Source organism: Vitis riparia, chromosome 8, assembly GCF_004353265.1.
Source record: "Vitis riparia cultivar Riparia Gloire de Montpellier isolate 1030 chromosome 8, EGFV_Vit.rip_1.0, whole genome shotgun sequence".
Taxonomy (NCBI): domain Eukaryota; kingdom Viridiplantae; phylum Streptophyta; class Magnoliopsida; order Vitales; family Vitaceae; genus Vitis; species Vitis riparia.
This window is the reverse complement of record NC_048438.1, coordinates 14,744,106-14,770,489: the sequence shown is the minus strand read 5'-3', so window position 1 is coordinate 14,770,489 and position 26,384 is coordinate 14,744,106. Positions and strand designations below refer to the sequence as shown.

At 34.4% G+C, this 26,384-nt stretch overlaps 2 protein-coding genes and 1 long non-coding RNA gene across 5 annotated transcripts in view; 2 read left to right on the top strand and 1 right to left on the bottom strand.

Annotated features, from left to right (window-relative positions):
• Positions 1 to 2,742, top strand: part of LOC117920143 (E3 ubiquitin-protein ligase PRT6) — a 42,360-nt gene extending 39,618 nt beyond the window's left edge. For all 3 annotated transcript variants that reach the window (XM_034837510.1, XM_034837508.1, XM_034837511.1), the window contains one exon: positions 1,968 to 2,742. In XM_034837510.1, the coding sequence (XP_034693401.1) occupies positions 1,968 to 1,994 (27 nt within the window). In that variant the 3' untranslated portion in view covers positions 1,995 to 2,742. The remainder of the gene's footprint in view (positions 1 to 1,967) is intronic.
• An 848-nt stretch (positions 2,743 to 3,590) lies between these two features.
• Positions 3,591 to 8,276, top strand: LOC117920353. The gene is made up of 2 exons (XR_004652234.1): positions 3,591 to 4,077; positions 7,773 to 8,276. It is a non-coding gene; the product is annotated as an uncharacterized LOC117920353 (long non-coding RNA).
• A 272-nt stretch (positions 8,277 to 8,548) lies between these two features.
• LOC117920352 (transcription factor MYB3R-3) lies at positions 8,549 to 25,238 on the bottom strand. Its single transcript, XM_034837820.1, has 9 exons — positions 25,023 to 25,238; positions 24,506 to 24,670; positions 21,408 to 21,459; positions 21,156 to 21,213; positions 16,916 to 17,010; positions 16,721 to 16,824; positions 15,192 to 15,320; positions 13,086 to 14,182; positions 8,549 to 9,271 (listed from the first exon to the last, which is right to left on the bottom strand). Exons 2-8 carry the CDS (start codon positions 24,652 to 24,654, stop codon positions 13,096 to 13,098), a joined length of 1,674 nt encoding a protein of 557 aa, XP_034693711.1. The 5' UTR covers positions 24,655 to 24,670; positions 25,023 to 25,238; the 3' UTR covers positions 8,549 to 9,271; positions 13,086 to 13,095.
• Positions 25,239 to 26,384: the final 1,146 nt, after the last annotated feature.

Genomic DNA, 26,384 nt, shown 5'->3' with positions numbered 1-26,384 from the left:
GAGTAATGTATTACGAACAAGGCACTAAAATATGAACTTAAAATGTACAAGAAAGAGAGACTCGCCCCTTATAACTTAAACAAAAACCGGCCAGACAAGATATTCAAAAAACAACCCCTCTCTCACCGGAAACCCACCCAATCAATGAAATAAATTAGCGTCAAAGGACCATTTTATAAACAATTTAGACTCTGACCAAAGCAAATATACAAAAAGGGCTTTTAGCTTTTGCAAGGACAACACAGCATCATCAAAGACAATCTTGTTTCTTGTCTTCCAAACTAACCAAAACTAGCATAAAGGGCCCGCATTCCAAACCACCATATGCTTCTTACCCACAAAAGCCCCTTTCCACCCCAAGAGGATTTCCCTAACTAAGGAAGGAAACACCCAATTCACTCCAAATAGAATAAAGAACAACTCCACGCTTCCCTTGTTTTTTCGACACCAATTGGATTTTTTATGCTGGTAATCTAACTCCAATCAATTTTTTTATATTTCAAGAAGCTTAACTACCTTCCCTTTATTTGTTTGTACATCTCATGGTAGCCTTAAGTTGTTTCATCTAGGGTATTGATTATAGGCCTCATTAGTAGTTTAAGGTAGTGGAGAGAGAGGGGGTTGGATCAACATTAATTTTTTTGCTAATGCGTAACTTCTTTTTTGTGATATCACTAAAATCAGCTAATGTTTTTGAAATGGATTTTTATTTGTTTTGAGGTGTTGTTTGGCCTCAAATTCAATTTTGAGAAGATTGAATCTATCCCCATGGATGTTACTCTGAAGGTTTAGAAAGACTTCAAGGTTCAACCAGATTTTCTAACTTAAATTCGTACTGTTTTGCTAAAGTTGGACCCTAGATTTTATTACTCAATAGGAAATGGAACTGATGGGGTTCTATTGCAGTTGTCGCCATTAGTCTTTTGAATGTCAATGTTATTTCTTTAGTGTCATTTAGAGGGTTTTCATAGCATTTCTGTAGGGCTTAATTACGGATGTGGATGCTAGATCTAAGATCAAATATTCAGATGAAGTGCACTTAGGTATCAAATGAATGACATGGAGAAAGGGTTCTAATTGTTTCTTCTTTGTCATCACACTTATGTTGTTTTTCCCTGTGTGTTATTTTCTTTGCAAAGGTTTTAAGATGCTTTGGATCTTTTAAGGATGGTATTTTCCCCCTTTTTCCGTTGGTGGCTGATATAATCAGCTGGACCCAGGTGATCCATAATTGTAGTCGATTTTGGGGTTTTTTTGGCAGGCGCTCTCCCTTGTTCTTTGATTCTTTTGGATTCCCCCAACCACAATCCCCCACAAACCCCACCCACCCTTGCAATTGGAACCCTTTTGGCTATGTTTGGTTTTTGGAAAATTTGAGGGAAAGAAAATAGAGTGAAAAAGTAGAAAAATGAAGGAAAATAAAAAACAGATTTAAAATCAATAAATTATTTTTATATGTTATTTCAAACTCATTTCACTTATTTTAATTTTTTGATATAAAAATTAAACAATTTGAAAATGCATAAATTTTTAACTAATTTGAATTATATTTGATTTTCTTTTGTAGTTTCCATATTACAATCAAACATAAGAAAATCATTTTCCTTAACATTTTTTTTCCCTTACATTCTTTCTAAAAACCAATCATAACCTTTATATCTAAGCAAATTGCATGTGCATTAAATATGGAGTTGAATTTTTCTACTACTTTTTTGGGCTGCAACTCATTGTGTGATGATCTGATGTTTTTTCTATTTCTTCTTAATTTTGTGGGTAGGGTTTTTTTTTTCCCTCAGATATGTTCTTGTTTTATCCTTGAATTGTATAGCTATATTGTTGCTCTTGTTAGGTAATTCTCCCTCCTTTTTTGATCATCCTTGTGTGTTTTTTGTAACATTGCTCATTCTTGGCTTGTATTGGTTTCTTACAAATCTTATTCATCTCTCACCCAGTTTTTATTTTGGCAGATATCATGTATTCTTCCTCTGGGTTGAAATTTTGGTCATAATGATGGATTTGTATGCCAGCCAGTTCTCTCACGCTCGTCCTCCATCTGTACAGTTCTTATCATACTTAAAAAGTACACAGAAACACAGGAGCTGCAGTTGTGTTCCAATCATCCCCACTGGACCATAGAATCTTTCATGGAACTGATGGACTTATAGATTTACGATTACCATCATATAAATGGTCAGAAGCTATTAAAATGTGCAGTCATTTTGGCACTTAGCAGTTCATTTTCTTTTCCTATTACAATGATGATCAGGCTGATAGTAGGAAGTGTGGGTAGCATTGGTGGAGGGTAGTGAGCTGTTGGCATATTTTTCCCATCTGCGTGGTTGTGTTGGGGGGGTATTTGGGCGAGTTCCTTAAAGAGAGTTGTCTTACGCCCCTAGGCATCTCTACCTGTCCACCCACCTGTATCAGTTTCGGGTTAAGTTTGTTGGGTGAGGACCCATTCCCATTATTTGTGGGTTAGATTTTACGTGGGTTTTCTCATGCATATTCTGTAAATTGAGCTTTTTCTTAATCCATTTTTCATATATATCCTGACATGGGCCCATCCTTCCATCCGTGGTTTTGCAAACTACAATTTCTCGAATATTGCAACCGTAAAGCGGTTACAGCTCCATAATCAAATTCCTATTGTGTGTATTAGGATGGTCCTCTTGTCAGTCTTAGTTCCAGCCATTGGCCGATGCCTACAAAATTAATAAAATGAAATAACACAATATTGTACGAGTCCCAGTGGATCTGGCAATTATTATTACCTTTTGTTTTGGCTTTGGTACAACAATGTGTGTGGAATGATCTAGTGAGAACACGAGTCGCTCATTCTGTCAAAAGCTTGATTTGCACAGGGGGGGAATTTTCTTGGCCGTCTTCAGAGCCTTTGAATCCAGATCTCTGGAGCTTGGATTTCAACTTTTTCTCAAACGGTCTTCAAATTTTTTATCGTCCTGGCATTAGCTGACTTGTCTTTACCTTTTTCAAAGCTACATGTTTGGAATTCTGTTAAAAATCAATGTGTGGCGATTTTACCTTTATAGTATGTTATATAATTTCGTTCAGTAATCTACGGCCTGTCGGGATTGTGTCCAACTGAGAAAATTGAAGATGAAGTTTTGGAAATTTTATGCTTTATGAATTCTACGTCCGTCAAATCATAATCTTAACTCCTCCTTGTGTTCTTTCTTTATCAAATTTTCATTTCTGTACGTCATTTCGTAAATTTCATAGATATTTTAATGCTAAATTTAGTTCGCAATTAATAAAGCAGGAAAAGAAGAAAAAATTGAATGAATAAAATAGGAAAATGGAGGGTGAGAAAATAGAAAAGAAAAAAACTGGACGTCTAGACGCCATTAAGGGCTTATAGAGTAGGGCACCTTGGAAGGTGTCCGGCATTGAACCATGAACATCGCGGCCTTTTTTTTTTTTTGGGTTACATTTTTGCATCATTTTCATTTTCTTTTTCATCTTGACAAGCTTTATCGATTTTATAATTCATTTTTAACATTAAAAATTTCTATGAAATCTAAGAAAATAAAAATAAAGAAAATATATGAAGACGGGAGAAAAGGAGGGAGGGAAGGGAATTGAAAATGAAAGTAGAAAATATGAGAGAAAAAAAGGGAAGGGAAAGAGGAAAGGTAGGTGTAGACCCCTTAAAAACTAAAGGAGAGAATAGTTTTCCCTTAGGTTTTGGGACCACTCGGGGAGAGGCTTTGCTTCAGCATTTTTATTTTTTTTTTGAAAGTTAGAGGAGGGACAACTCCCATGAACCCGGCTGCATTGGATGTGTGGCAAGGGAGAATGGCTGCCCATGAAGGTGGCTGCAAGGCCATGCTTGCTGACGAGAGGAGCAGTAGAGTTGGTAGTGGCTTGCTGAGCAAGAGAGGGACGAGGGTAAGAAGGGAAGGAGGAAAAGAAAGAGAGAGGAGGCTGCTGTGGAGAGGGTTTAGAGAGGTTCTCTGAGTTAGAGGAAGAAGTTTGGTCGGAAGCAGGGTAGCAGACTGATTTTTTGGAGAAAAGCTTGGAGTCCTGTTGGTTTTTGCTGGAAAAAAACTTCCTCAGGTATGTTACTGTAGGCTTATTGATGTTTTTGGCTGTTATCTCTTTTCCATATCTCTTGTTGATGTTTGAATATTTGTTGGTTTGCTTGGGGTGGATAATGAAGGCTACCTGTTGTTTGTTGAGATATGATCCTAAACTCATGTTTGAGGTTGTTAATCTTAATATGTCATGCTTCTACTGTGAAATATTCCACAATCGTGTCAATAGTTGTATTTGATGTGTTTATTCTCACTTAATCGGAGGGCTCACTGGTGGCTCATGAGCGAAGCCTTAGTTGAGGATATCTTCATTTGTTGTTCTTCATGCTCTGTTTCCATTATTTCTTGCTTGTTGTGGCTACTCCTTGTTTCTGGACCGTGTTAAATGCACGGACCGTGAAAGAGGAAATCTGGCTGTGACCTCTTGCGAAGATACAGATCCTTAAGGTTTTGATGTCATCAGAGAATAAAGTTGCTTCGAAGAGATTTCGACTATTTCAACCACTCCAAGCCTTATTTATATTATTTTGGAAGGTGACTTGAACAACGATGGAAATGAGAAGTTAAACAAATTAATACCCATTTGTCCTCATTCATGCATGCCTACCCATTTAACCCTCTCTTGATACCTATTCCAGCGCATGCATGGTTGTCCCAAAGCTCTTTCCAAAACTTTTGCTAATATCCCAGATTTAGTGCAGGAGGATCATGCTAACTTGGTTATTCTTCATATGCCCATTTCTCATTTTCCATACACGACACTTTCACTTTTCATGCTCATACCCCACCATACCCACAGCCGTATTCACCACCATGCCCACATTTCCTTCTTCGAAACCCGCTGCTGGCAACCCAACCTTCCAACCTCGTGCATACGTGCCCATACCTACTACCCATATCTCACCTCCTTATGCATTTCCATTATTTCCATTACCCAACATGCCTATATTCTTCTCATAATGAATCTAATAAACCCATTTTTTCTAATTCCATTTCTATTACTTACCTCACCTATCATTTTCCCCATCATCCTAATCATTTAACTCACACATCTCACTTCCCCTCACCACTTCCATACCCACCTTTCATAATATCCATCTTCTCACCACATTTTTTCTCTCATAGCCATTTTTCTAACATACCCGTCACCACCCGTTTCTCTCTAAACTTATTCACACCCATCTCCTACACCCAGCAATCGCAAACCACCCATTTTCCATCTCAACCCGTTCGGCTGTTCTGTGATTGATGGACCTGATGGTGACATGGGTCTCACAACTCTTAAAAAATAGGTTTTCGTTGAAGAAGCCCCATGTCGTTCTATGGTATTTGGAGGACGCCCCAGCCCACGAGCAAATATATGCTGAAGCCTTTTTGTTTCCCACTTATGGCATTGTTTAAACAAATTGGTGGATAAAAGTCAAAGACACGAGTTTTTTATATTATTTTTTATTCTTCATTAGTGGCATGGTTCCGGCAGCCTCAAGGTGGTTTATTATTATTTTTTCTCTTTTCTCCCGGTGCCATCTTCTTAATTCCACTTTATATGTTAAAATTTTCATTTTTTTGAAAGTTTTGTTATCAAATAATTCTTTTAAAATCCCAACGTTTCAAATTCATTCATTTATTCATTTATTTTATATATTTTATTCATTTATTTTTTATTTGTCTATTTATTTATTTATTTATTATTTATTTAAGAATATATATATATACACACGTATCATTTCCAAAATAATCTCGTAAAATGTGATTTTTAAATTTATTTTACGAAACTTCAAATCTAACATTCAATTTTCCAAAACTCCAATATTTTAAATTTAATTTTTCAAAACTCAATTCTCGAAATAATTTTCTAGAACTCTTAACTTTAAATTTAATTTTCCTAAAATTCAAATTTTCAGTTCCAATATTCCAAAAATTTCATTATTCACGTTCATTCGTTTAAACATTATTTTTGTTAGTATTATTATTATTCCATATTTATTTATTTATTTCTTTTACAAATTTCAATCATTAAAGTTTAATTATTCAAAAAATCTGACTTTCGAATTTAATTTCAATCTAAAAAATTTCACTATTCACGTTCATTCGTTTAAATATTATTTTTGTTATTATTATTATTCCATATTTATTTCTTTATTTATTTTAAAAATTCAAATCATTAAAGTTCAATTCTTGAAAAATCTGACTGTCAAATTTAATTTTCAATCTCAAATATTCCACTATTCACGTTCGTTCGTTTAAATATTATTATTATTATTATTATTATTATTATTATTATTATTATTATTATTATTATTATTCCATTAATTTATTTTACAAATTCCCAGAATTAAAGTTCAATTCTTGAAAAATCTGACTGGCGAATTTAATTTTCAATCTCAAAAATTCCACTATTCACATTCAGCTATGTAATGATTATTTTTGTTATTATTATTATCCCGTTCATTTATTTATTCACTTATTCATATATTTAAAAATCTCATCTCCAAATAATTTCTTAAAATCTCAATCTCTAAATTCAATCTCACATCTCTAAAATTCTATTTTTCACAATTATTTACTTAATCTTTATTATTTCATCATTATTATTATTTCATTCATTTATTTATTCACTTATTTGTTTATTAAAATTCCATCTTTAAATAATTCTTTAAAATTCCGATTCCCAAATTTAGTTATCTGAAATTCCAATTCTTTTCAAATTTAATTTCTAAAATTCTCATTCTTATATTTAATTTCTAAAAATCCAATTTCCAAATAATCTCTAAAACTCCAATTTTCAAATAAATTTCAAAAATCCAGTTTTCCCTCAAACAGTTTTAATTTCTATTTGGTGACGCATGTGATATGTTTTGTGCTCTTTATTATACACTGACCCCATTTTTATAATAGCGCATTGCTCGTTTGTGGCCCAGGTATGTATCTCTTCCCATTCTGGTCATTCTCTATGCATGTTTTGATTCCCATGTGTGCATGGTCGATTTGAGTATCCGTTGATTTTCCTATTGATTATCACGTCAACTTCATCTTATTAGTAGAGATCCAACTTTAGGGACTTAGAGGGGTGCTATGGTCTTTACCGTACCTTCCTGATAAGTAACCTAACCCCCGTGCCCGATCCAGTTTTTCACAGACTATCTTTTTCAAAATAAGGAGTCACACTTAGAGTTTTCTTTCTTATTTTGTTTACCCTCTTAAAAATAAAATAAAAATAAGTAACGACTACAAGTTATTTTTTAATAAATAAAATCATTTTTAAACAAAAGTCGAGTTTGCCATCGAGTGGAAAACGCATGAACTGAAATGCGGGGTCCACAATAGGTTTGATGGTTGTAAGGACTTGAGGATTAGAAGTAATTAACCTTTTTACAATTATTTATATATGAAAGAGTAAAATACTAGCAAGGTGTGGAGAGACATCTGATGGCTGTGTTTAAATTTTCCCTTTCCTTTTTTAACTTCTAACAAAAATTTGTTTTCAAAATTGTTTTACAAAATAGAGACGGTTTCAGAAGGCCCTTTTTAAGTAGCTTTGAAGATCAAGGCGAATTCAAGCTCCTTTCAAGAATGGGAGGAATAGTGCTTAGGTTTCTGTGAGATCTCATCATCTATGCTAGAAATTTAGATGACATAATTTGGAGTTCCAAAGTCAATCTCTTGTTTATTTATTGTCCAATCCTTCTTATTTATTTATTTATTTATTTTTATCAGAAATTGGTCCTCTTTCAACACATCAAAGTTACAAACAAGAGCAAAGCAGAACATCCATCCCAGTATCTGATCAAATATGCCTGCGTTCACTGGATGCCACTGTAATCATCTCTACTGGATTCTTCAAATGTTGCGAAAACCAAGTCATAAATTTAAAATCCTTGGAAATTGCAAAGTTTGAGCCGCCACCTCCCCTAATTATAATGATTTTCTTCTCCAGCCATCAAGTCATGCAGAGAGATGTGATTCACCAGCAAAGGCATTCCATGAAGGGTACACTGTTGTACTTGAAAACAGAAATAGTTTACAGCGCTCAATTACCTGGGTGTATTTGACAAAAAGAATCAGATAAAAAAATTGGACTAACCAACCTCTTAAAACTACAACCTCTATTTCGCCCTTCTTTCCATATCATCTACTAGAGTTCATAATGAATTGATTGCTCTTGCCCTGACATGAACTTCTCATTGTGAGCCATGACTTTCAAGTTGCTGACATTTTCTATTTTCTCCATTTGACATCATGAAATAGTCTCTGTTTCATCCCTTCAGCATTGAAGGACATGAATGGCCTAAAATAGAAGAATAATAACAATAATCCTATTACCCTGTTCATCTCAAGGGATGATGTCATGTATCAACCGGACCAAACTCAAGTTCTTTGCCTTTTATTTATTTATTTTAGAGGCAAGATCAAGGAATGATGTAAAATATGGAATGACTCAATTCACATGGTATGTAGAAAATGAACGAAGGTAAGGCTGAAAGCAAAAAGAGTGCCAAATAGTTCACCAATACGGTATATTTTGATCCTTCTTTACTTCAGGGTTGAAATTTGCAACAACTCCACCAAACAAGCAAGACATTTCCCATTCTCTATCCGCTTACATGCATATACACATACATAGGAATACAAAAAGAAACTCAAATCTCAGAGAGGATTTGGATGAATGATTGGAAAAGTTGATGCTATTTACCAAAGTAGGAGGGAGAATACATCAGAGAAAAAGTTGTTATGAAGATGAACCTACCAAATTTCCTAAAATAGTGGTAGTCAAGATGTTACAACTGAGACCCTGCTCATAGCTTTTGGTGAGAAAACAATGAGATAAATGAGACATTAGAACAGAAACTACACTTTTGATGTAGAAAATTTCAAGTCCTTTTGTTCCTCTTAAGAGGGGTTCCTGTACAAACCCATTGCAGCTTCTTTCACAAGTAATTTGGGACTGCCATACCTAATTCTAGATATAGAAATTCAACAAGAAACCTACTGCCCATGAATTTTGTTCATGATGTATGATGAAGAAAATAATCTGCATGTACCTCATGACAAGTAGGGTATAAATGTATCTGCGAGACGATCAATGGGCAGCACAGAAGAAGTGACAATTTTGAGCATTTGGTCATATCTTTCCGCTTTGGAAACACTGAAAACTTTTGGTCCCCATTCCAGGAAGTTTTGTTAGCTAGCTTCAAGAGTATCCCCAATCTTCCTCCCTAAATTAATACAAAAAGGGAGAAATCAAATTTTCAAACAAATTATTTATCAGTATCCTTAATGGCTAAACTAAGTATAGGTCAGAAAAAATAAAACACAAATGGAAAACTTTTAAATCTAATGCACAATATATAGCAAAACCTTAATAGGGAATGAAAATAGAAGCAATGCTTAAATGGCAAGACAGATATCTATGAAAGACCATAATTTATTAACAATTTACTAAAAAATTTATTTTAAAAATTGCCATGAAAATGAAACATTCTTCGCCTTTATTACCTTTATTTGAGGTTTGATACAGTTTTTTAAACCTGCAATGTTGTGCAAGCTAAGAAATAAAATCTCAATCACCCTTCACCTTTTTCTTGAACCATATAAACCCAAAGTACATGAATAACTCACAAACATCCTGCCATTACTACCGTTCCCAGGTTATTTGAATGATTGCTGCACTTATCATTATGCTTTCTAACAAATAAAGCCTCAGTATGGCCCACTAACAGAGTTCTTTATTTTTTTTCTTTAATATAAAACAATCATTTCATTCCACTGAAATAGTAATTACAAAGTAAGATGAGAAACCCTTGCAAGAAATATAAAATTCTCTATACAAAGTTTGATAAAAAAGGTGAATGATAGTATGGTAGTTTAAGAAGGTAAATCTATCTTCATACATTAAAATAATTAGGGCAACACAAGACACAATTCATAGATATATAAAACCTCTTACAAAAGAAACCAAATGTTTAGCCCTAAGCTTTGCTAACACATCCGCCACATGATTGCCAAAGTGAGAAACCAAGAAAACGAACATCTCAACTCTGAAGAGATCCCAATAATTTGGCGCAAAAACCAAGGAAGTTTCATTTCATCTGTAGTTTAATTGTAGGACAGCAAAATATGGACCAATAATGCCCAACACAGATTGAAAACTGCTCATGTTGCACATAGCACATGTCCTTTAACTCTCATGAATAAAATAGTTGAGAAAACGAATTAAACTATGGAAAAAATGAGATTGCAAACAACTGACGGGATTAATATTACAGCAAGAAAATTAACAATAAATCTTGGATGCATGTCAAACTTCAACAGGCCAACAGGAAACCTGCAAAGGTGACCGACCCAATGGTAAAGGGGTGAGCCTGGGCAAACAGTAACTCCAACAGGCATCAAACACCAAGAATTATCCCATATGCATGGTTTAAGTGATTTTGTGTATCTGGGGTTTGGGCTAGCCCCTTGTGCCTGATAAGCAATTGGGGAATGAGGGTCATCCCTGTTACTAGAAACAAAATACTGACAAGAACTACTTGACTTGGAAATCATGTTGATTCAAAAGACATGTTGACACATCCCGCAAATCTTGATCATGAGGATTCCTATTTAACAAATAAAACTATATTTGCATTCATGTCCCAAACTAACAAAAATAAAAGAAGAGGAACTGTTATTTAACAAATAAAACTAAGAAGAGGGAAAAACACATGCCATGGAATGCCATCAAAAACCTCAACCTCACATGCTCAATGCTAGATCCAAGGTTCAAAGTATTGATCGAACAGTACTCATCATAGGACTAACAACGATTACTTCAAGCCTCCACATCATTTAATTTGAAATTGACCGTTGCATTATGTGTTCTCTGGTAGAAAAATAATTGTACTAAAAATAGTAGATTTTTTATTCTTAATATTATCATATACTAATTCCAACATATGCTTTACAATTATTTAAATAACGTCAAATGTGGCAGATATTTTAATTAATTTATTAAGATAGGACCTGATATTAGATCTAACATAGGATATGACTAATTTATTATTTTAGAATTTTTTTAGCCTTTTAACTAAAGCATTGTACATATGGTATGATATATATATTGATAGGTCTGTACATATGGTATAATATAGATCTAACATAGGTGACTATTTTGGGACCTCCCAAGATGGCAATCGATACACCAACTTTGAACCATGGATGGATAAAATTTGCTTCACCACTACTTCAAGGGAGCTAAAGAGGTCAATCGCTTTCCTGCGCAAGCTAACTATATCTGTTCAAATTGAAGCCAATCTACTGCACCACTTTGTCGGAGATATGGAGGTCCCATATATTGATTCAGGAACTTCCTAGCATGCATTGCTATCTTCACTTTTATATTAGATATTTAGGTTGTAGGTGCAACTAAAGGATATGGTAAAGCCCAGCCCTACTGAATTTAATAGGATATGAAATATCATATTAGAACCATTGTAAAGAATATTAGAACTGTTGTAAAGAATCACTATCAATATAATAAACATAGAAGACCAATAGGAACCTATTAGACACTGAAATGTGATTTAAATGAAGAAAGAAAAAACAAAAAATGAAATCCTATGTGCTTTCTCCAAAGTTTGACCTCCTGGCATATCCCAAACCAAAAAGATTACAACAGCTATATTTAGTGAAGCTGGAGATTCAATACTCATATCTACTCTACCTCAGATGTAGCCAAAATGGTTATATCTATGTTGATCAACTTCACCACTTCAAGTGAGTTGAGGAAGTCAGCTAATTACTTCTACTGGATGTAGCTTCTTCCACGAGGATTCATAAAAATAAGAAATAGTGAAAAATAAAGAGCGAAGAAAGAGGATAGTAAAGGGCTGTCAACAGGATGCCTTCCAAGCCTCTATGAGAGAAATCGAATTAGACATGATGGGCAGCAGTCCCCAGGAAGGAAGCTGTTTAACAATTTTTATCTTCCTAAAAACTGTCACCATAAGGAGAATGATCATTTATTGATGTATTTCATTGATGTTTTTGATGGGACTTAAGTAGTGAAGTGTCTTTTTCATTTTCTTTTACTTTTGTCATCTTGGTGTTTGTATACAATTTGTGTACTTGGGTTGTTTTTGTGCTCTTTGTAAAAAATTTTACTTATCAGAATAACAACAACAATAATAATAATAATAATAATATTTGTTTGCTCCCTAAAAAGTTACTAAACACATCAAATACTCCATTCAAAAGAGACTCTCAGCTACTCTTTGGAGGCTTAATCTGGTCTTCTTGTTAATTATTTGTTTCAGTAAACCTAAAAAATATTTTCAGAGTATTTGAGACATGATATCAGAGTTTTGGCAACCTTAAATCGGACAGAAGGGAGGTCATTGTATCTTCATCAAATCTCGATGGCAGGCTGTGTCCCTTATCTAATATTACGGAAGGATACCATTTATCCACCAACCTTTGGGAGGAGGTGTAATTTTCCCTAAAATAAATGAAAGTGTAGGGTAGGGACTTAGATGAACTAAAGCGTTTCTGTTTTTCCTTCAATGAGCTAATTAAACTTAAGTACTAAAAACTATAAATGATACAATAACAAATTTGTTTCATTTTTCAATGATTTAAACTTCTACTTGGTACTCCTTGTCCATATCTTGCATCTGTTGGACTAGTGAGATTATTTGTTGTGTGTGTTGTATGCTTCACAATGCTGCAACTATAGACATGACCATGGATATAATGTTAACACAACATAGCACACATAATACTATACAAAGGATTATTCATTTTATGCAAAAGTATCTGAGTAGTGATCAAGTTCAAAAAGGTCTTTAATTGATACAAAGATGAAAATCCCTTGCAGGGTCTAAATTTAATTATCAAGCAACAAATCTGAATGAAGAAATATCATAGTAAAAATAAAAAGTAAAATAAATTCTCAAAACTTGGTACTTTTGGAAAAAAGGACAAACAAACAAATGAACCAAATAGATTTAGAGCATAACCATTAGCAAATTTATAATTCAAGAATGCACTTACACTTTATGTCCTAGGTAACCCCCATCTTTGTTGCACGCAAGCAGTCTTCAGCAACAGGAGAATTCCCCTTCTCTGTAGATTTGGTATTCCCATCACACTTCTCTCGGTCAAATGCAAACTCAAGTTGTTTCTCCACAGACTTGAAAACGGCAGTTCGTTTGGATCTTAATCGGTATGGAGGAGATGCATTAAAAGCCTTACCATTGCATAGACCAATGCTGTTATCACCATGACAAGCAGGACTATCACATGAACTTCCATCTCGAGACACAGACTTCTCTAAACTATTCCCAGTTCTTTCTTGTTCATCAGATGCATGAAAACTGTCATTGACTGCTTCCTGATCTGCTTTCCCAATTTTTGTAGGGAGCAGAGGTGTTTGAGCCTCCGTCTTTCTCTTTCTTAATATGGAAGGAGTATTGGGAAAGGTCCTGGCAGCATTTTTCAAGATTGATTCTGGACTTTGCATAGACAAACTACTACCCTTCACACAAGGTGGAGTGAAGAAACTAATAGGTGACATAAAAGGACTTGTGTCACATTCATACTGCATCCAACACTTGCTTATGAGATCTGAATCTAATGGAACACAACTCTCTAGTCTTGGTGGTTCATAGTACAAAGAATCATAGGTTGGAATTCCAAGCTGCAAGGGTGTTCCAACAACTTTACTTTCATCAATATTACCATTGATCCTGCACTTCTCAAACCTTAATATTGACTCTGAATTGCCACGGCTACAATCTATTTTGGATAAATATGGCTTGCACTGTGCATCTTCAGAATCAGCAGACTCATTTGGAGGAACACTCAAAGAAACACCCGCATCTTGTAATGGGGCTGAGGACTCTAACTGATCCTTGCTGTCTTCTTCTAGTTTACATAAGTCTGTAGTTCCTGATGAAGTTTGTGCTGTAGATTCTGATCCTTTATTTGAACAACCAAGCAGTTTTCCAGGTGCATTGGTTCTGTTTGTGTCTTTTGCACCATTTTGGAAACCACTCTTTACAACTGGTGGAAGTTTCCCAGTAGCCAAGTAGAAATCTAACTTTTTCTTTAAGGAACTATTCCAATGATTCTTTATTGAGTTGTCAGTCCTGCATAACAAAGCTTAAGTCATTTAAGAGATTTAACTCCAAATAAAACAATATATGCCTCTGGCAGTCTAAATCAATTTTGTTTGTTTTGCAAAGCATTTGGATAGAATATGAAATGAACCTTAAGCAGTTTATTGCTTTAATGAAGCAGTTGTACCCCTTGACAACAGAATGTGAATGGTTAGACCTTAGAGGCTCAGACAAAAAGAAAAAAAAAGGGTTCTTCTAGTGGTCCCCCTTGCCTCTCATAAGGTTGAGCAAAGTGACTCCAACACCTTTGCAGCTGTCCTATAATGCAGATCATCTCTTTTAGGATTTCAAGGCATGACATAATTTCATTTTGTTCCAGCAATTCGTCTGCTATGACTTTGATTTTATTGGAATTCCCACCATTTAGAGAAAGCCATTTTTGTAACCTTCAAATGCTGGTAAAAGAATGAAATGATTTCACTTTTTGCATAGCATCCATCTAGCCCCCATGACTTAAACCATAATAACAACTCATGATTCAGGAAATTCTGGATACAATCAACTAGACAGTTGTCCATGCAACAACATGCATTGGCTGTGTGGCTTCACTTAATGGTCTCAGTACTTTGTTTCAGGAATGTGTATGTGTGTGTGTAGGCATACAAAGAGGCATATGAAAGTGGAAGGGAAGAAAATTTACAATTTGTTATGTTTCTTTGTTTAGCCTCATTAATGAGGGACATATTGCCACTTCATATCAGACTATATCATGAGGTTGATCAAATTTACCACAAACTTTCCTGGGATCAGCTGCCTGCAATTTTCTAACTTCCAAATGAAAATGTGCCGTGTGATATTTGTGGCATCAAAAGGTCTTGAATTAAGAAAGAGATATCTTTCAAAAGTTCAAACCTACCAAACAGAAAGCCTTATAAACATTTCTTCCCTAGGTTCTAAAAACCACTGTCCCCCTATGATCCACCAGACTGGTACCTTAACTTCCTGTTATAACAATAGTTTATCATACGAGCATCAGTACCTTCCAGGTAAAACCTTTGCTATTTCAGCCCATTTATTCCCATGCTTACTATGGGCATTCATGAGTGCCAGTTCTTCCTCCAATGTCCAAGCATCCTTTTTTATATCTGGATTTAAATGGTTGTGCCACCTGAAAATATTAAAAAATTAAAAAACAAATCATAAAACAAACCATTTCTTCTTTTCCTTAGAATCATTTTTTCATAGGCAATATTCTTTTCCTGAAAACCATAAAATTTAATAAGATCAAACATGTCAAAATCAATGTTTTAAAAACTGGACCAGACCGGCTAGTTCAACCGATTCATCATTTGGACCGGGCAAAGTGTTAAACTGCCATTGAACTGTGCAACTCAGTAGTTCAACCACTAAACAGGACCACTCAGCCGCTTTTGTAAGAACCAGTCTATTTTTTTAACCCAAAAATTAAGAGATGATGTGGAGGATGGCGGTGTGGAAGCATTTTCTGATGAGGAGGATAGCGGTCATGGTTCAATACAAAAGAGGGGGGAAGATTTAGAGGAAAACAGAGAGGTGGTGGGCGTGGACAAAAAAAAGAGGGGAATAAGAAAGAGAGGAAGAGTGGCAGTGGAGGTGGGTCTCTAGGGGTTTTTAGGGGTTTTCTGAAAAGATATGAGATCGATGGTGGCAATTAAGTCATGTAACTTATTAAATGGGTACAAGATTAAATCTCCTAAATAAGTATGTAAATTTATTAAACAAGTATGAAATATTATGGGAAAAATTAAAATCTAACCCACCAAAATTACAAATAAATATTTATATTTATCTATACTTAATTTCAAGATAAGAAATATATATAAACAATTAATAATTTTTAACATAAAAAATAATAAAATATATAATTATTAAAATGTAAATATATTTAAATAATAAAATTTTATTTCATGTTAACCATTAAAGGTTATATATTTATTATTTAATAGAATTAGAAATATCAATAGATTAATAAATTTTATTCTTATCATGATTTAATCTATTAATATTAAAGATAAATGAAGAAATATATTTTAAATTTTTAATTATTTATATATGTTTAATTTTTATAATTATTTTATTTTTAATAAAATTTAAATTATATATTTATAATTCCACTAGTTCAAAGGTGGTTCAACTACCAATTCGACCAATGAACCATGAACTGATAACTTTTTTAATTCAATGGCCAGTCCAATTCTGAAAACATTGGTTAGAATAGATGATGACAAAAATCTATAAGTCTTCATCATCCTCATCTCCTCACAGTAAAAGTTAGGATCCAAGATCTAAGAAGTTCGACTTTGCCAACACAACAATTAAATTAAATAAAGAAGCTAATTATTAGTAAAATATAATCAATCACTTTAAGTGTATGAGACAGAAGATAGGCAGTGCAACATTCAGAAATTAAGAGACTACCTTAAACTTAGAAGGGACCATATAGTCAATAATAAAAAACAAATAATTAATCAAGCCTAAAATATAAAATGGCATTTTGAAACAAAAACAACCAGATATCATAAAACTTACCGCTCTCGGCATTGTTTCCCTATGCGACCTGGCAAAGACTTTGCTATGACAGACCATTTTGTGGGCCCATATTTTGATACCAGTTCTGTGATTTTATCATCCTCCTATGAACCAAACAAGCAAAGAGTGCTGAATATTTCAATCACAATTGCAAGAACAGATAATACTAAAAGAGGAAGCAGGCCAGGTGCCAACCTCTTGAGTCCATGGTCCTTTAACAAGCTCTGGATTAAGAACCTTTTGCCATCGGTGCAGACATTGCACTTCTGATCGATCAGGAAAAAACTCAGCTGCATACACAATGAAATCCAATTATGGAACCACCTTCCATTTTGAGAACAAATGACAACAGGTTCTTTTTACAGTAAATAGTAAACACTAGATGCTGCAAAGCTAAGTAATGCATCTATCCATTTATACCATTTTAAATGGCCTCCAGTACAAGTTTAGAGTGTTGATGTGTGTCTAGGAGTCAAAAAGGATTAAATGACTAAATAACCTGACTTCCAAATTTATTTTTTTCGCTCAATATTCCTAGGCTTAATTGAAGTGTCTAAATAAGATAGAAATTCCAATGTAAATCTAAGGTCATTAATAATGAACTATGATTTTTTTTTTCTTTTCTTTTCTTATTTGATCACACCTGTGGCATATAAAGTCAGACACATATCCCATTACCCAAAACTTTGCTGTGTCATGTCCGGCATGGGTGCTTCACATACTTTGAAGTGTTCATCCAATGCAACATAGCATGCATGTATTATTGCTTATACTATCTTGCAGGTCTATGCTAATGCAAATCCAAATAGAGAATTTTTGCAATTCATAGCACAGACAAAGCTACAACATAACAAATATAAAACCCATGTCATGTCAGACAACATAAAGAACATTATTAAATTAAAGTCCAAAAAAGCCAGCACCTTATAAGTAAGCAACTTTTCTGATTGCCTTCACGATTCATCCTTCAATCAGGATATTTGAGTGAGTTCCCTAACTTGTATCAAGTAACTTCCTCATCTTCGTTAAGAACAAAACAACTAGCGTTTTCTCCCATCAAACTCTTTAATTTGCAATAGTACACTGTTTATCATCTTGTATTTATTTTAGCTTCTTGTTGGTCCATCTACTCAACATTTTAGGGTTCTGTCCACATCAATCCTGTTTCTAACTTATTTGATAGTGATAATCTTCTTCCAAGTTCTCCTATGGTTTCAGAACATTAGCATAGTCTCCTACAACAGATTATTGTAGCATCATGTGGTTCAGCCTCCACACTCTTGCAGAAACCCAAGAAGAAGGAAAATGAGAAATTTTATTACAAATTAGTTGTAGTGAGGGGCGCTGTAAGCCTCAATCTTTATGAATAAAATAAAAAAAAACAAACCCTAAAAAATTTAGAAAAATACTAACAAAATCAAATCATAGAATTAATTGTTTGTCACTTTAATAATTTCTCATTTAGTTCCTCTTTTTCTCTCCCAAAGTCCAATTCTCTTGGCTCCATCAAATAGTCTTCAACAACACCATCACCATCACTAGTAAAGGCATCCAAAGAATTATCATCATATCTAATTGCATTATCAACTTCCCCATCAATGGTGACATCCAATCATTCTTCTTTTTCATCAACCAATTGGAGTGGTTTCTCTCCTTTATCCATCAATAATAAGATAATAATTATATATGACCCAACCAGTACAGTGACCAACAACTCCACCTTTTTTTTTGCAATTTCTATTTCCCCTCATTTTTCCTTTTTAAAGGGGTTTATCCCAAGATCTAGACACCAAACCTAACACATATAAGTTAGATGCCAAAAAACCCAATGTTTAAGCCACTTATAATATCTAAGTAGAAAAATCCCATAAAAGCCCAAAACACAATAAAACCCATTGAATAGTTGAGGCTTAGCTCTCAACAACCTCAAGGTTATAGCATCAAGGTTGTAAGCCTCAACAAAGTAAGGCTTAAGACTAATTCAAGAGTAATTCTATGCTAAAGCTATAAAGCATCAAGACTAATTCATAGTGCCTCGCATTGAGGCTAGCCTCAATAGCCTTTTAAACATTGACCTTAAATGTACTAAGGTTCCTCATTATTAAATTATTAATATCCAAGTTTTTTTTTTTTTTTTTTCATTTCATAAAAGCATACTTACAATTTGGGTTCTCCTGGATTTGTAAAAATCCATTTGTTAAAGTTTTGTTGGGTCAGTCTTAATGGTTTTTCGGTTTACTAAGTTCTCCACCACTATGTGGTGATGTTCCTTTGAAGGCCTTTTTTCCCTTTCTATTCTCTTTTGTAGTTTTCAAGGAGGCTTGGGTGGATGATGTTCAAGTGGTAGAAAGTGGGAAGGTATTGTGAAACTTGTGTTTCCTAGGACATTTCCAAGATTGGGAGATGGATAATGTTAAGGAGATGCTACATAAGCCATACGCGTTAGGAAGGCGTAGTGTGGAGGTGGATAGAATGGTTTGGAATGCTTGGCAGAATGGGAAATTCCAAGTGAAGTCTTTCTATTAGGCTTTCAAGCTAGATGGAGAAGTGTCTTTCCCCTCAAAGGTAGGTTCTTAGGCTCCCACTAAAATGGGTTTCTTTGTGTGCAAGGTTGCATGGTGAAGAATCCTAACCCTGGATCAGCTGAAAAGAAGATGCTTGTTTTTGCCAAGTTATTGTTATTTATGTAAAAATGCACTTGTATCAATAGACCATCTCCTCCTCGAATGTAGCATGTTTTTTTCCCTTTATTTAGCATCTATTGGGCTCTCCTTCCCTGGTGGAAGAGTTGTTAACAGTTTGACATGGAAGTTTTGTGGTAAAAAGAGAAGAAAGGCATGGAGAATAGGTCCTCTTTGTCTATTCTATACAATTTGGCAGGAGGGTGATCAAAGATCCTTTAAAAGGGTGAAATGCTCAGATCAAATTTCTAAAGGATTTCCTTATTTGCAACTTATACCAGTGGTCTTAATGATTTCTTCATGATGGTTTTCAAATTGGTTTTCCATCCTTGCTAGACTTCATTGGGAGATTGTGTTCTAAGTAGTTAGAATGTGGCTGTGGTTGTGGCTGTGGCTGTTGGTTGTATTTCTTTTTTCTTTTTAGGCCCCTTTGTATACTTCCTATGCACCGGCACTTTTTAATTGGCACTTTAATATATTCTTATTTGTCTATCAAAAGAAAAAAAATCTCCACCATTAAATATTTCTCAATTAGCTGAAGGAACACATCATCAGAATTGATCCAATACATCATACTCATTTCCATTTTTTTGCATCTGTAACTGCATATTGTTTTCACATTCCTCTCTCATTCCAAGATCATAATACTCTAGTTAGAAGTTTCCAAAAAATAAGGCATTTATGTGTGTGGGAAAAGGAGAAAAGGCAAAAACGAAGAAGAAGATAAGGATAGTGATCATCATGATAATGAGGAAGAACCAACAATTAAAAGAAGAAATATCTTATCAGTTACCACAAATTTTAATCCCATCAAGCCATTATATGGAAGGTATTTGGTGATACATTATATAATCAAGGAAAAGTTAGAACTGTGCATTTTTATTGAAGTTCAGGATACATGAGGCAAAGAAGAAAGAAAGGAGTTAGAAGTGTGAGAGATTTGAAAAAGAAGTGACAGAGAGATGGAAGACCAAACATCTTGTTAGTAATCACAAGCTTTAAATAATCATCACAGCATTATATGGTTGGTAATTGTTAATAGATTATAAGATAGATTATATAAGAAAAGAAACCAAAAATAAAATAAAATAAAATAATAATAATAATAATAATCTAATGTAGCCTGCATCAAATGAGAACAAGCATTGAATCCCATTTCATTGTTGGTTGGTTTTTGGTAATATAATAAATAATAAAGGAAAAATATAAATCGATTATAGAGAGGCCCACATCCAAAAAAAACTATGGGATCTTTTTCCAAACAAAGCTTTAGGCCGACCAACTTAATTATCTTAAGGTGGACACAAGAAAAGCAAGATTGTTCAGAATATTTTACATCGAGATGAAAAAATAAATAAGCAATAAAATAAAGATATTGACATAACTCTCACACCACAATGTGGGTCTGGATAATATTTCAAAGTCAACATTAGTGTAATCAATTGAAATCATTAATGTTTTCACCAAATTCACAGGGTTTATATTTGAAGCCTGTCCTAGTCATCCCACAAGCAATAAGTTGTTTGAACTGGAATATGAATTATATTAAATCCAAGAAGAGCATAACACAATCGGCCAAATCTTGAAGGGTACATGCCAGTGCACAGCATGGAGCAATGCATGACAGCAAACATATATAAAACTGTGGTACTCTCAAACAGGGACATTGTGTGATTGTATCTACTCTCAAGGCTACTAAAGCAGCTTTACACTACACAGAAATACCAGAAACAACAGGGAGGAGTGAATCAAACCTATTTTCTTCCAACTCTTCCCCTTGAAGTATGCTACAGCAGTTCTTAATGTATCATCCTGTTGCAAATCAAAGAGGTTGTTAGTAACCAAAATAATGATTCCAAAAAGAATAATGAAAACCCAAGCAGCATTATAGCATAAGACAGATGAACATGGGTGATAAATGGCTTACATGTCCTATCCTCAGCCTTTAATGAGCTAGCAAACATGAATGATACAACAAAAAGATTCTAGATAAGAGAACTGCCTACCTCCTGTGGAGTCCAACCGCCCTTTGCTCGCCTAATAGGGCCAGTGGTCCTCCTACAAATTGAAAATCACATAATTAATCCCCAAATGCAAGACTATTTCTGTAAAATCCTAAGCACACTAAATCGTTCTCAGAGTAATTTTTACCAGCATCTAGATTTCTTAATATGTAGGGATCAAAATCTAACTTGAAAAGCAATTTAAAGCTTCATTGGGAAGTGTAAAAAGATGCAAATAAGAATAGGACAAGCACACACTGAACAGTGAGCAATAAAGTTTAAAACCCAAGTGTCCAAATCATGAAGAAGATGCAGCACCAGTAGTAAGGACAAGATTGGGAGCATCAAATTTCAAAATACCATGTCTGGAACATGAACAGTTTCATGTTCTTTTACTGTGGTATTGAATATGTTAGATTTGATTGGTGCCAAGTCCCAACTTGTCCAAACCAAATATGAAAATAGATCCAGTGTTGCAGAGTTGTTCAGAGAGAACAATGCATGAAGCAGGAGCAGGAACCCTTTCCATTTAATAGATCAGACACCAAGCCCACAGGTAAATAGGATCAAAGATCTACCATCTAGCAAAAATTACTTTTACATATTGATAACCAATAAGTACTCGCCAAGATAAGGAACTTGGACAGGATATCAAACTGAATGGTCTATTATGAAACATCTGAAAGCCCAAACCAAGAAAAAAACTAATAAAAATAGATAACTATTGTTTTTACTTAATAAAATTTGGTCAGGTTTGTCATTCTACAAAATGAAACAAGTCTTTGTATCTGCTTCCATCGAGAAAATGCAAACCACTAATCCTTTCAGTGGTTCTGACATGGTAAAAATTAATCTGGAATTTCAATGCAATGAAATCGCTGTTTCTTACCAAAATTGGGAATTAGGATGTTACCACTCTTGAAGATAGTAGTTATGACCTTGCTAAGACTGTAACTCTTCCAAATGCTTCGAGTCACAACAGAACCAGAAAAATTGTTTCACCATCCCAAGAACAAACCCACCTTTTATATTACCTTTTAATGTCTATCATATTTGGAATCTACCTTAATTTTTTAAAAAGATATTAATAAAGTTTCCGCAAGTTTTTTCCAACCAAAAGAGTTTCCATGAGTTCCTTATTTCACACTGCTTAAAAGGAAAGACAATGTTTTGATGTGAAGTTCAACAAACGGATGTGTCAAAATTTGAGTTCCCTTTTTTTTTATTGATAGATAAACCCACAGAAGATATATTAGAAAAAGGGTGCTTCAAAGGCAACCCGAAGCATAGAAGGAATATACATGAGTCACCAAAAGACAAGAGACAAAATTTGAGTTCTTTATGTCACACTACTTAAAAGGGCAGACAATGCTTGGATGCGAAATTCAAAAAACAGATGTGTCAAAATTTGAATGTAACTTTTATATGCCTCATAATTCTCATTTGCCTATAAAAAGGGGAATGTACTTTTATGTACTTCTCCCGACATAACATATGTGTTTTCATTGTCTTTCTATAGAATCATTATTATTACAAAGTTAGCTTCTCATTTAAAAAGGTTTTGAACAAAGTATTCATAAACTTACATTGAAGGTTGCAGGCAACTATTCACTTTCATAATTCTACATTACTATCGGTGTATTGATGTGCAAGAATTTAATTCTTCTTTTTTATGGGTGATTCTGTTCATAATTATTTGACCTTATCTTTGAATCTAAAGGGACGATTCATTAAGTACCTCAAATATTTAGAAAGTGCTCTCCTTTGGTCCATTCTAAAATATTTTATCAAGACGCTTCTGTTTCTCAAAGTGGAAAAATTGATTGTCAAAAACAGAAGGTCAAACCATTCAACAAATACACCTTTATTTAGCTATTCAAGGTCACTTCTCTTACTTATTCTAAGCCTTCATTTGAATCATGGAAAGTGTGAGGGAAAAAGAAAAGGGAAGGAAAAAAAAGTGAGGAAAATAACAAAATAGGTTTGAGCTAAATCGATTTTTTACTCCAATCCTTTTTCAATTTCATTCCCATTTTAGAGAATGAAGATGAACAAGTTTTTAAAACCTTTCATTAGTCTTCATTTTCCTTTGAATTTTCCATGCAAACCAAACAAGAGAATTTGAAATTTCTTCTTCCATTTTTCCCCCCCTCTTTCACTAGTACTTTCCAAGACCCAAATAAAACATAAGGCTTTCTGAGGATGGAAGAATTTTAAGCATCTGAGACCAAGAAGATAGCAATATCTCATCCTCTCACAAATTATAATTCTCATATCCCACATATTAGACCCACTTTTAGGCTCAGTTTGTTTCAATGGGAAATTGAAATAAAAAATAAACAAAATTGTTGAAACAATTGGAAATACTGCATATGTAATCAAGAAAATGATATGCTTATCTTGGAGTATTAACGAAATTTCCACAACATAAGCTGAATGAAGCTGTTACTAAGTTCTAAGAAATTTTCCTTTGGCTTATATGGAAGTCTTCAGCATCATCCCAAGGTCCTACGTTCGAGCATGTTAGGCTCAAACATTGTCTTCATCAATACTTTTCTGACTAATTTAGTTCATACAAAGATCTTGAAGATGCCATATACCATAAGCGATAAAATCTTTCACACCATCCTAAGGTCCTGTTTTCGAGTAATAGTGTCTTCTATTCTTGCCAATTTGATGGGCACAAAATCTTGTTACCTATTTTATGCTAGGATATAAGTAATCCTCTTTCTGATTTTAACATTTTGGATTTTCTTTTAAAGAACTGTAAGACTTTTTATCAGTGAGGAATCTCTATTGTTGTGCTGCCACAGAAACCGGTAATAATTAAAAATGGTTTTGAAATGCAATTTCCAAAAATTTAACATCCTGAGACACCAAACAAATATCTACAAGCTATAGCGCCATATATGCAATTCACATAGTCAAAACAACTGCTGTAAATCAAACAAAATAATTTAATGTCTAGAAGCTTCTAGTGCACTCCCAACAACAGTTCACTCAATTAAGTTGATGATTTACTATTCATAAGATTTAACACCATAACTGCAACTGAAAACAAAAAGAAAAAAAAAATGGACAAGTAGAAGAGCAAACAATACCTATGTGATGGCGAGGTCGTAGCTGGACTGCATATGCCTGGGGACTTGACAGTAACACTACCACTGCCTTCAGAAAGAGAGGAGCTTGATGCGGTCACCAGTTGCTTATTCTCAACACAGCACTCCTCTTCCAGTTTCACATCAGCCATCGCCTTCTATCGTCACCTTCAAAAACCAACATCCTAATTAACAAAAAACCAAATAAAACAAAACCCTAATTACTACAAACCCTACTCACCACCAGAATTCCCAAATTCCCACCGCCCAATAATAAAAAACAAACAAAACGCAGATCTTGGAAACAGGAATCAGATCAAAACAGATAAAAACAAAACCAAATTTACCTCAAAGAGAGACAATTCTAGGGTTTACAATTCAGAAAGGCGAAATTCCCATGAATCTTATATGAATCAGAGGCAGTTGAATTGAAGAAAACAGGGTTACATGATCAAGACAGTTATAACACATGAAACTATTTGGTAAAAGCCAATCTAGAAAAATCTCAAAGTAAACTGACCTCCGCTTATTGAGAAGTGGTGAAGCTCATCGAGAGAGAGCAATAGGGTTGGAGGCCTTTCGGAGCCCAAGAAACCCTTCTGTGATAGACAGCTTTCGAAAAAACCTCGCCCGTTGAATGAGAGAGAAGCAACAAGGGCGAAAAATGAATAAACAAGGAATTATAAAAATAATAATGAATCGCAGCACCGACGTCGTCGTGACTTGCCGTTATGAAAAGCGAGGAAACTTGTGAGATATTAAGGGGATATCAGGGTAACGGCTATTGACGGCTGCCCCAAACGTTAAGGGCAAAAGTTTGAACCTCAAACGGCACTCTTCCGTGATGGCCACCGCGTTAAATGTCGAGCATGTTTCGCAGCTGTGGATGCTTCCCGGGTAATTTTGGACCGTTGGATTGGAACCGAAAATATCGAAGCTTGATCTGAAAGATACGTTTTAACTAAATTGGGGGAGGTATTGGAATTACATCAAACCATCCTTGCTTTTTTAACAGGCGACCGTTGAATCTTCCGAACCTGCCTTGAAAATGCCACGTATTTAATGGTAGGACGATTTCCATGGAACTTGGTGCACATGAGAAACATCGGATCTTTTCTTAAAATAAATAAAAACTTTTGGTAATTAATTAATGCCGTAACAAATCCATGGAAACTCTCCTTTCAATTTCATTAACTCAAAATAAAAGAAGTATTTTTTTATGAAATCCTAAATTAATATGAATTGTTTTCCTCTTGCATGGATTTCAAATCCCCATTTGCTTCAAGGGAAAGAATGAAGGACGAGATGTTTTAGCTGTCCCAAAGTGAAAATGAAGGGGATTGGGGATTGTCGAAAAGGGGAAAAAAAAAAGACAAAAGGAAGCGGATAAATCAACGACAAGGAATCGTGCCATTGCGGTGAAATATCAAGAATGATAATGTCGTAGAATGAACACGGGAAGAATCGGGTAGTGATGGTGATGCCCAATTTTGTCAGAAATCAGAATTGACCGCTTCTTTGCTGCTGATTGGAGAGCAGGGGGCAGTGTGAGCAATAACTATGGACAGTATAGCAGCTACCCAAGTCAACGACTGAGATTTTTACCATTAACTTTCTAATCCTACTAGTAATCACATCTTATTATAATTCTTTTTAGTTTTTATAGGTTACGATGGACTTATGCACTAGGCGACTGCTCAAAACACGCAAAGTGATTTCCCTGTTTTAGAAAAATCAACCGAATTATCTAAAGCGAAAGCTAAATCCAATAAGGTCATTAATTCGGGACCAACACAGACGGATTATGATGGATGAATATTATCTAAATAATCTTAAGCCCAGCTTATAGAAAAATAGAATTAACACAGGGATGGCCATGCAA